The sequence below is a fragment of the Polypterus senegalus genome, chromosome 1, assembly GCF_016835505.1.
Source record: "Polypterus senegalus isolate Bchr_013 chromosome 1, ASM1683550v1, whole genome shotgun sequence".
NCBI classification, from domain to species: Eukaryota; Metazoa; Chordata; class Cladistia; order Polypteriformes; family Polypteridae; genus Polypterus; species Polypterus senegalus.
The window spans coordinates 165,277,627-165,289,147 of NC_053154.1; the positions used below are offsets into that span (position 1 = coordinate 165,277,627).

At 37.5% G+C, this 11,521-nt stretch overlaps 1 protein-coding gene across 4 annotated transcripts in view; it reads left to right on the forward strand.

The window, feature by feature from the left end:
* LOC120534433 (butyrophilin subfamily 2 member A2-like) overlaps positions 1-10,256 on the forward strand; it is a 74,431-nt gene extending 64,175 nt beyond the window's left edge. For all 4 annotated transcript variants that reach the window (XM_039762024.1, XM_039762015.1, XM_039762008.1 and 1 more), the window contains exons 8-10: positions 1,604-1,630; positions 1,709-1,735; positions 8,192-10,256. In XM_039762024.1, coding sequence (XP_039617958.1) covers positions 1,604-1,630; positions 1,709-1,735; positions 8,192-8,775 — 638 coding nt within the window. In that variant the 3' untranslated portion in view covers positions 8,776-10,256. The remainder of the gene's footprint in view (positions 1-1,603; positions 1,631-1,708; positions 1,736-8,191) is intronic.
* Positions 10,257-11,521: the final 1,265 nt, after the last annotated feature.

Sequence of the window (11,521 nt, forward strand, 5' to 3'; positions counted from 1 at the left end):
TAATCACATCAGTTAATAATATCTATAAATTAGGGCTGGGCAATAAAACAATAAAGATAATTATCTCAAAATAATTTTTTCTCAATAGAAATATGGTTGATACAAGACAATAGATCAATTCTATCCATATTTTGAAAGACAACACAGAAAGCCAATGATAATGAGAATAGTGCCACGCTGAAACAATCTTGTGGCTGGAGTTACAACCACATCAGGTTAAATAACAGTATATCAGGAGTGGGAGCAAGATAAAAAAGAAAATTAATACAGAAAATGTTAACGAAAACTGGAAAAAATCAGCGTTACCAAAGAAGACACCCCAGAGGACACAGCCCAAAGCACAAAAAATGAGGACATTGTTGAAAAGTATTGTCCAAAGAATTCAGTAGTGTGGGGATATTTTGGCTATTTAAAGACCAACAAGAAGCAGAGTAGTGTGCACTGTAGATTGTGTCAAAACCATATTTTCACAAAGACAGGTAATACCACTAATCTTTTTTACCACCTGAAGCAGTGTCATTCTTTAGAGCACACACAGGGCAATACTTTGCAGTCTAAGACCCAAGCAAGTGCTGTACTAATGTGGATTTTGTGTGCCTTTCTTTTTTTTTTTGCCTTGGTGCATAAGCTGACCACAATTGTGTGAATATGTCAGTTTTGTATATGTTCTCCTTTGTTTACGTTTGAAAGCTGCTTGAATTTGTACTGTGGATGTGCAGTATACAGAATGTTTTTTGTCTATTTATTTGTTGGTTTGTTTCCCAACCATTTAAAACAGTTTGAATCTATACAAAGGAAAGACTATAGTATAGAGGTAGTTTTTTTGAGGCTTTATTTTGTATTAATACCTATTTTATTTATTGACCAAAGAATTTACCCTGTGTTCTCCTGCAGAATATGAAAGTTTCAAGATTTTTGTTTTATATTTAAAATTTTAGAATTAAGATTTAATTTTTTTTATTTGGAGGTGACCAACAAATTTAGTGTGTTCTTCAGTGAAACTTGAAAGCTTTTGACTGGTCATAATTGAGACTTCTTTATTTTGTTGACCAAATAATTTAGTTGTGCATTATGTTTGTGTTCTCCTGTAACACTTTTTGACTGGTCAGAAGTAAGATTTTAGTTTGTTATACATACCTACTTTATTTATTTGAAATACAGTCATTTAATGTTCTACAGTACTTTTGTCATGTTCAACTTCCGACAGAAAATAAATAATATGTAAACCAAAATTAACATTATATCTTTGCATTTCACTTGGGAGTAAAAAGGAACCTTTAACTTTGACAGAAACAGTGATTTCATTTATATCATGATATACAGTGGGTACGGAAAGCATTCAGACCCCCTTCATTTTTTCACTCTTTGTTATATTGCAGCCATTTGCTAAAATCATTTAATTTTTTTCCTCATTAATGTACACACAGCACCCCATATTGACAGACAAAAAAAAGAATTTTTGAAATTGTTGCAGATTTATTAAAAAAGAAAAACTGAAATATCACATGGTCCGAAGTCCTTATGCCTAGATAACACCTAGATAGAAGCAGATAACTAAATTTAGATTGCTTGTTAATAAAAAAATTTTTCCTTAATTTTTCAGATGAAGTGAGATCTGTCCGCAAATCAGGTATGCTCACTCTTTTTTTTTTTTTTTGAGTGTTATTGAATACTTAACTTCAAAAACATTTTCTGTTTCATATTTTAGAGTGGAAATGGATCAGCAAATTTGCAGGTGTGTATATGATTGACTTTACTTTTCTAAACATTTGTTAAAATTGCACTTTTAAATTCTATATTACAATATTAGACCTAAAACTATTACTTACTACTTTTCTATTTAGTTTCCTTTTATAAGAAATTTAAGCAGTCTTGCTCCTTAAATCCCTACTCACTAGATAGGCAGAAGAAAACAACACTTGAAAAACTGTGATCACCTCTTCTCTAGTCTTTAAAGGGACCAGAGGCTTCATGTATAATGACTTACATAGAATTCAGTGACAGAATCTTAATCAAAGACAATTAATGACTAGCTGAGTAGACACCAAAGCAGATGACACTGAAAGGCTACAGCTAGCTATAGCTATCATGCTTATTAATAAATAACAGCCTAAGTAATCATAACACAGAAAAGTAGAATGAAAATCTTGGTGATAATGATTTAAAATCTTAACAACCAATATTAACATTATTTCCAAGTAATAAATTTATGGGTTTGCTAAATATCAATATATAATGTAAAAAGACATTTTTGTAATTTATGAAATAACACCACAACATAGAAACTGTGAATGCTAGCTTGATTATTTAGGTGGGAGGCAAAGTAAAAACACACATTTTTTAGAATGAAAAGCTCCACCCACAGATGGTCCCCATAGCTAAACTCAAGAACCACTAAATCAAGTTGGGTTTAGCCTTTCGATTTGAAATCTTGTGAAATCTGTCTTCTAATCTCTAATATTTTTTCTGTTACCTGTGCCTGTATTTATCAAACATCTCAGAGTAGGAAAACAGTACTAACTGGCTTATAAATCAAAGTGATGCAAATTTGGTCCTACCCTTAGGAGTAAGAGTAATAACATTTTTATCAGTTTTCCTCATTTATGAAATTACTCCTAACTTTACCAGGATTTAGGAGAGCTCTTGAGCTTTTGTAACTTGCAAGGATCTGCCACAAGATGGCATTCAGGCAGAGATTGGCTTGCACATTCTGGTAAAGGCTGAATGTTTTGGAAACTCTGAAAACAATGAACCTGTAAAAAGATGTTGATTTGACAAAGATGGAATATTATTCATAACAAATTGTATACATCAAGTAGTTGCAGATTTGTCAATTTTTACACCACTCCCCATGAGGTAATGTTAATTAATGCAAGCTGCGTTCTTAGACTTTGCTGGTTTTCCTGAAGTTTTTTGTGTGATTGATGGCACACACATAAAGATATCTGCCCCAAGTATGAATGAACACACATACATGTATTACAAGCCATATCACACTATCAGCACACAGCTTTTCATGGATGTAAACTGTATTGTAATGACCACCGCAACAGAAAAACTGAAGCACACACCAAATGACAGTTAAGCTCAATAATGGGAGTATTTATTTAACAATGAATGGTCCACAGTCATAATTTGAGAAGAATCACATTCCTGTTATGGCTATGGGGAAACTCCTTGTTAAGTAACATTTACTGAAACTAGTCATTAGGCATTTACTCTTCCGAGTGTTCCTGATCATATTTCAGGCTCATTTGATGTGTCTCTGTCTGTAATGCCCTCCTTATCTTCTATTTATCCAAGGTCCTTGGAGTCTCCACTTGCCTTCTTGAACTTTTCCAGGCTTATAGTGTGGCAAATATTTCAGGTGTTTGTGGAATGCAGAGCTCAGCATACTTGCTTGCCAGTTTTCAGTGAATCACTCCTCCAGCCCCACCTATCTTGAGGGCAATGTGCGGACTACTATAGTACAGCTTGGAGTGCCGTAAAATCTTGACTTCCATTGTTCTAAAGTGTGAACTTCACCTCCTTACGCTTCATAGGTATCTCTCATGTTCTACTCAGGCATAGGACAAATTCTTATCAAGTCAGACTTTTAGTACAATTCCTTGGAATAATTCTAAGGTGGTTTATAAATGTGGGCAATTGTCTCTATGACCTGGATTAATGGGTCAGCCAGTTCTAGCATCAAGAAGCACTAGTATGGTTTCTGGTTAATTGGCAACTGGTGGTCCTTGGTGTTTCTCCTAAATTTATGTTCAGTCCCCAAGGTTTAATTACCTCCCTCTCACATTACAATATGTGAAACAACATCCAATTAAATCTAAAATATAACATTTCATGTTGGACAATGCATTAGATTATAATCAAGACCTAAAGCCACCCTTTCCCCAACTATCTGAATAAAAGACCCATTATAAAATAGTTTCTCATGTATATTGAAACATTAAACAGATTCAGTGGCCCAACAGGCTTATTTTAGCCACATTAATACATTCTCAACAAATTCTAAATAAGCTCTAGTTTTTAGGTAATATAAGATGTCTCCGATTAAGATAACGATGGTCAAAATAAATTGACCCCCAGGCAGTGCAGGATAGGAAATCATGCTGAATTTGTAGTTGCATTATTTTATCCCATCCAATTACTTCAAATAATGTAATTAAAGTATTACTAATAATTGTGAGTTTGAAACTATGAGATAAATAAAGAAATTTTCCCGCGCTGCCCACCAAGACTAGTTGTATGTAGAAAAATCACAAAATATATCAACTAGCAAGACCATTACTTTGTTATCGTTCATGTTATGGACTGGGCCTTGTAAGTTTTGGACAACTTTAATCTTGAAAGTGATGCACTATTTCAGGCTGAATTATGCCATATTTACACATAGTGATGCATGCACACATACATGCGTTCATGAAAGTGTCACTATTTGAAAACGCTATACCACTTGAGCATGAGTTGTCATTTGCCCTCTCAGGGTTGGTGGAGAGATCCTGCCCCAAGTGGAGGAGTTCAAGTATCTTGGAGTCTTGTTCACGAGTGAGGGAAGAATGGAGCGTGAGATCGACAGGCGGATCGGTGCGGCGTCCGCAGTGATGCGGGCTCTGCATCGGTCTGTCGTGGTGAAAAAGGAGCTGAGCCATAAGGCAAAGCTCTCAATTTACCAGTCGATCTACGCTCCTACCTTCACCTATGGTCATGAGCTATGGGTAGTGACTGAAAGAACGAGATCGCGAATACAAGCGGCTGAAATGAGTTTCCTCCGCAGGGTGTCTGGGCTTTCCCTTAAAGATAGGGTGAGAAGCTCAGTCATCCGGGAGGGGCTCAGAGTAGAGCCGCTGCTCCTCCGCATCGAGAGGAGTCAGATGAGGTGGCTCGGGCATCTGATCAGGATGCCTCCTGGACGCCTCCCTGGTGAGGTGTTCGGCACGTCCAACCGGAGGAGGCCCGGGAAGACCCAGGACACGCTGGAGGGACTATGTCTCCGGCTGGCCTGGGAACGCTTGGGATTCTCCGGAAGAGCTGGAAGAAGTGGCGGGGAGAGGGAAGTCTGGGCCTCTCTGCTTAAGCTGCTGCCCCCGCGACCCGACCTCGGATAAGTGGAAGAGGATGGATGGATGGATGTCATTTGAACTTTTTTTTTTTCCTTTTCATCTTGCACGTACTCCGCATTATGGTGCATGGTACTGACAATGCAGACAGGCTTCTTGTTTTCAACAAATAGTTCTGAGCAGACATCAACCACAACACCAACTGTGGTCATCGCTGCTCTTGTGAAAAGAATGGAGATAAACGTCATCACCTCAGAGAGGGAGGGGCAAGTTCGTTGTACCATGTGAATGGCACTGACAGAATAAAACTGAATAATAAAAAAGTGCTAACTTTTACAAGTAGCCAAAATTTACACCGGGTGTTACAGACTCAAATGAAATGTACAGTGCATCCAGAAAGTATTCACAGCACATCACATTTTCCACATTTTGTTATGTTATTTCAAAATGAATTAAGTTCACTTTTTCCTCAGAATTCTACACACAACACCCCATAATGACAACATGAAAAAAGTTTACTTGAGGTTTTTGCAAATTGGCGCGGAACCTAATAAGCGTATATATATATATATATATATATATCTAGAAATGGGGGACTTGTGGGACATGAAATCACACAAGTATTCACAGCCTTTGCTCAATACTTTGTCGATGCACCTTTGGCAGCAATTACAGCCTCAAGTCTTTTTGAATATGATGCCACAAGCTTGGCACACCTATCCTCTGCCAGTTTCGCCCATTCCTCTTTGCAGCAGCTCTCAACCTCCATCAGGATGGATCGGAATCGTCGGTGTACAGCCACTTTAAGATCTCTCCAGAGATGTTCAATCGGATTCAAGTCTGGGCTCTGACTGGGACACTCAAAGACATTCACAGAGTTGTCCTGAAGCCACTCCTTTGATATCTTGGCTGTGTGCTTAGGGTCGTTGTCCTGCTGAAAGATGAACCGTCGCCCCAGTCTGAGGTCAAGAGCACTCTGGAGCAGGTTTTCATCCAGGATGTCTCTGTACATTGCTGCAGTCATCTTTCCTTTTTTCCTGACTAGTCTCCCAGTTCCTGCCGCTGAAAAACACCCCTACAGCATGATGCTGCCACCCACCATGCTTCACTGTAGGGATGGTATTGGCCTTATGATGAGCAGTGCCTGGTTTCCTCCAAACGTGACGCCTGGCATTCACACCAAAGAGTTCAATCTTTTTCTCATCAGACCAGAGAATTTTGTTTCTCATGGTCTGAGAGTCCTTCAGGTGCCTTTTGGCAAACTCCAGGTGGGCTGCCATGTGCCTTTTACTAAGAAGTGGTTTCCGTCTAGCCACTCTACCATACAGGCCTGATTGGTGGATTGCTGCAGAGATGGTTGTCCTTCTGGAAGGTTCTCCTCTCTCCAAAGAGGACCTCTGGAGCTCTGACAGAGTTACCATCGGGTTCTTGGTCACCTCCCTGACTAAGGCCCTTTCCCCCCTGATTGCTCAGTTTAGATGGCCGGCCAGCTCTAGGAAGAGTCCAGGTGGTTTCGAATTTTTTCCACTTATGGATGATGGAGGCCACTGTGCTCATTGGGACCTTCAAAGCAGCAGAAATGTTTCTGTAACCTTCCCCAGATTTGTGCCTCGAGACAATCTTGTCTCGGAGGTCTATAGACAATTCCTTTGACTTCATGCTTAGTTTGTGCTCTGACATGAACTGTCAACTGTGGGACCTTATATAGACAGGTGTTTGCCTTTTCAAATCATGTCCAATCAATTGAATTTACCACAGGTGGACTCCAATTAAGCTGCAGAAATATCTCAAGGATGATCGGGGAAACAGGATGCCCCTGAGCTCAATTTTGAGCTTCATGGCAAAGGCTATGAATACTTATGTACATGTGCTTTCTCAATTTTTTTTATTTTTAATAAATTTGCAAAAATCTCAAGTAAACTTTTTTCACGTTGTCATTATGGAGTGTTGTGTATAGAATTCTGAGGAAAAAAATGAATTTAATCCATTTTGGAATAAGGCTGTAACATAACAATGTGGAAAAAGTGATGCGCTGTGAATACTTTCCGGATGCACTTTATGTTTTTATTATAGTAATAATAATAGCAGCTCACTACTCAAAACAACCTCTCAACCTTTTGCTCATAAGACAGCAGTGCTTGCCTCTGCACCATTCAAGAAGACATATCAACTTTCTGTCGATTGACATTTGAGGTGGTGCATTTGACAGCAGCATGAATATTGAATATTTTTTTCTTTGGTTATATTCTTGAATAAAATTGCACATGTTTATTTGATATTCGGACTAAAGTCTTCACACATTTATACACTTCATGTCATTATTACTATAAAATGGAAAAAGTTTCTATTATAGGTATGTGTTCAGCATTTTTTTGCCTTACATTTCCTGTTATACTACATTTACCCAGATTGTTGTAGACACGGAACACACATGAAATGTATGTATTCCAAATAATATATTATTTACCCTATACAACTCCAAGCACCCCACACCCAGATAAAGTGGCTTATGCGGGGAGAAGTTCACCTGTATCGGTGGGGGGGTGGGAGAGCTAGCTGCTTGCTGCTTGTGCTGATTGACAAATTTGCAAAACAAAAGACACTGATGTAGAGGTATGATAAGAATTTAAAGTGACCTGGGATTTCGACTTTTTTCGTAGGCTTCAGGGATTCTAGTGTAAACACGGCATGTTTGTGAGTTGACTGTTAAAAGTATGCTTTTATTCAATTTAACATTTACCCAGGAGATCCACATTTAATATAATTGACTATGATAAAGTTTGGATAAGTATTAACAATTCTATCTATCATTTCCCTTACCTCTGACAATTGCTAAAGACGGCCAGCTAGTAACTGAGTAACAAAAAAAAAAATTGCCCTAACGGACAACTTATTTTCTTTTTTCAGGCATGCTACCTTTTTATCTGTAGAATCTAAAATTAGTTATGTATGTTTAAGCTCTTAACATTTGTTTTAATAAAAATTTTATCACAAAAAATGTACTTTGAGCTTGGCTTTGGCAAACTGAATTGCCAATGGACACTTTCACATGCCCTCATATAGTCTAATCATCATTTTATTTAAGTGTTAACTCTTGCATATCTCCTCTTTGTCCCATCCTCTTTCATTTTTAGTGGATATCATTTTGGATCCTGACACAGCTCATCCTAAATTCATCATATCAGAGGATTGTAAAAGAATGAGACGTGGGGAAGAATGGAGAGAAGTTCCTGACAATAGAGAAAGATTTAATGAGCGGCGTTGTGCTGTTGCATCAGAAGGTTTCATTTCAGGTCAATGTTACTGGCAGGTGGATATGGGTGAGAACAGAGGCTGGGCTTTGGGAGTCATTAAAGCCTCTGCAGAAAGAAAGGGTAATCTGAAAATGACTCCAGCCTTAGGTTACTGGGTTCTATGGCATGAAAACAATTTAGTTAAAGCACTAACAGAAGAACGAACAGAGCTGTTTGTGACTAAGGTGCCAAAGATAGTTGGTGTTTATTTGGATTATGAAGAACGACAAGTTTCTTTTTATAATGCTGCAATCAGGTCCCACATCTATACTTATGTGGGTATGGATTTTGATACAGAAGAGAAACTGTTCCCACTTTTCTACCTGTGGGACTGGAGATCAGACCTTACCATTTTTACAGTAAGTAGTGAACTTCAAGCAGAAGTTGCCCCGATTAGAGAGGCAATACAGACTGATCAATCCTAATGTGGGGAAAGGGAATGAATTACTGTATTATATTTTTTTCTATGTAGATAAAAGCCTTCTTTATAGATCCTTTTGCTGTTAAATGAAAGCCCAGGATATAGTACATTTGTAGCTTAACCTCCATAGCATTAGACCCAAGCATCACTCAGGCTGTAAAAGCAGTGCTAAAAACGTTAGTCCCGAGTGTTATTCAGGCAATGGTATAGACATGTCTTACGTAACCATTAGACCGGAGGATTATTTGAGCTGTAAAATTGGCAATAGCGTTAGTGCCAAGTGTAACTCGAGCAATGGTAAAGGCATGTTTTGCACAAGTGTCAGGCCCAAGTGTTACCCAGGCAACAGTGTAAAGGGGTCTTCTCGTAGCCTAATAATAGCAAGGCTGTAATGCTAAGAAGGTTAAATTGATCTGGTTTCATATAAAACAGCAAATAGATTTCTGATTACAGATGTATCATACCGTGATGTAAAAAAGTGTATGTCCTCTTCCTGTGTTCCTTTCTGTACTTTAAACTTAATGACACTATGGATGTTTTCAGGTCCTCAACTAAATCTAATATTAGATAAAGGTCATATAACAGTATTTATAACTTATTTAATTTATCTAATAAAGTTTTCAAACAATGTAAAAAAAATAAATAAAGCATATACATCCTTATTAAGTCATGTCATTAGAATGAATAATTATAGTCAACTCCTTCAACACAGCCAGGCTGTTCAATATAAACCTCAGTTCTTTTGTCCCCTACCATTAGAATCAAGTTTCCTGCACAGAGAGTCAAACACATAGCACTATGTTCAGAGGAAATTCCTAAAGTGATCAGTTAACAGACTTGTTGAGATTGTGTATGTGGGTTTAGAAATGGTTACAAATCCATTTATAACTACCTGGGACTACAGCAAGCCGTGAAAAACACTTGAAACAGTAGTGACTCTTAACAGTATGATTTCTTCATGGGCACAGGGCAGATATAACTACGATATCACAAAAGAGTAATTAGAACTGCAAGCTTTGTTCATAACTTTTCAATTAGTAAGACACTGAGCTTAAATGGACATAATTGGGGGTGTAGCAACTCAGAAGCCATTGCTGACAAAGAAAAATCTAATTTGCCAGAAAGCACCTTGGTGATCCTCAAGCTTTCTGGATGATATAAGAACACATCACGTCAAGTATAAAGGGAAGAACAATCGAAAGTAAACATTTCATATGATCGTTTGGAGATTTTTTTTCACCTCATTATGTGTGTGGCTTTCAGTAGTTAAAGGAATCCTGGGTTCTGGCCTGTGTTAGAATTTCCAAAATGTCCAGCCATCCGATCATGAGTTGCCACTGATCCTGAAGTGTAGCCTGGATCATGCAGCAATGCAACAATACAAAACCCAAAGTCATGGCTGTAAAGAATCAAAATTAAAGTTTTACATTGGTCAAAGTCCAAAACTACACCTTATAGAGATGCAATGAAAAGAAATTAAATAACCAGTTCATGTTCAAAAATTGGCCAATGTTTCTGGATTAAATTAGCTCTCCAAAAAGGACTGAGCTACAGTTCCCCAGAAACAAAGTGAAAGAACTGTTTGCTATCATTGCAGTTAGTGTGGTGCAATCAGCTGTTAAGTGTAAGGGACAATTATTTTTTTCCATATAATATCAGTAGGTTATGGATTAGTTTGTACATTTCTTCAATGGCATAAAATAATGTTTTCCCTCATGTACCTTTAGTTAAAATTAGATTTTAAAGAACTGAAAGCATTTAGTATAAAAAATTACCTTGGAGGAAATATTGAATGGGGTGTAACTGTTTTCATGGCAGTGTTATTAAAACTATTTATATATTTGACTGTGAATGTAAATACTGCTGGTTAGCGTTCAAGAGGTTAAATTCTATATTTTCAGTTAAAATTCTCCAAGTATTGTTAATGGTTAGTTGTTACCATAATGTTACAGAGGGCTATTTTTTTTTTAAATGATTGTGCTCAAAGTAATTGCTTCACCGTCACAGTTTGACCCATGAGCTTGAGGGGGCTATGAGGTTTGTGCTTTGTTATGCTCCTTCTCATGGAACTTGTTGAGGAAGGTTATGTGTTCAATAATGATTTCATTTTTAATCTGTTTTGAATAGGGCCCACTGTTATTTGTTTTTAATGAATGCTTTCATTGTCTGAGAATTTTGCAATCAGAATATTGACTGAGTGTCAGGGCTCAACATCAACTTTTAAAAGTAGTTGCCAGAGTTTGGTTAAGAACAGTGTTAATGGACTTCCATGACAGATATTTTATAGTTGGCACACATTCAGTGAGATTTTTCAGACCTTCGCATTAGTCTCTGAGCTGGATTTGTACTCTAATTACATGACAGGAATGTTATCATAGATCTAAAGGAAACTTTTAACATTCTGACTTCAAACTTTGCACACTTTACAATTTACATTTTATTTTATTCATAAAACCAAAAATCAATTGCCAAGTGGTACACCAGTCTACCAGTTTTGCATAATAAGTAAAATCCAGCCATTTCCAATCTACTGCCTAAGAACCACTACATCACTAACGGGAATTGTTGCCAATTGCCTGTACCTGGTTGCTAGTGAAAGCCTAACAACTGTTAATGTTGAGTCTTGAGTGTGATTAATGGTGCTTGTCTTGTGGATCTCTTGCTAAAGAAGTAGCCACACCATTTTCCAGGTTAACAATAGTACCAGCTTGCACTTTTGGACAGTAGCAGTGGCAGGATTGCATAAATGA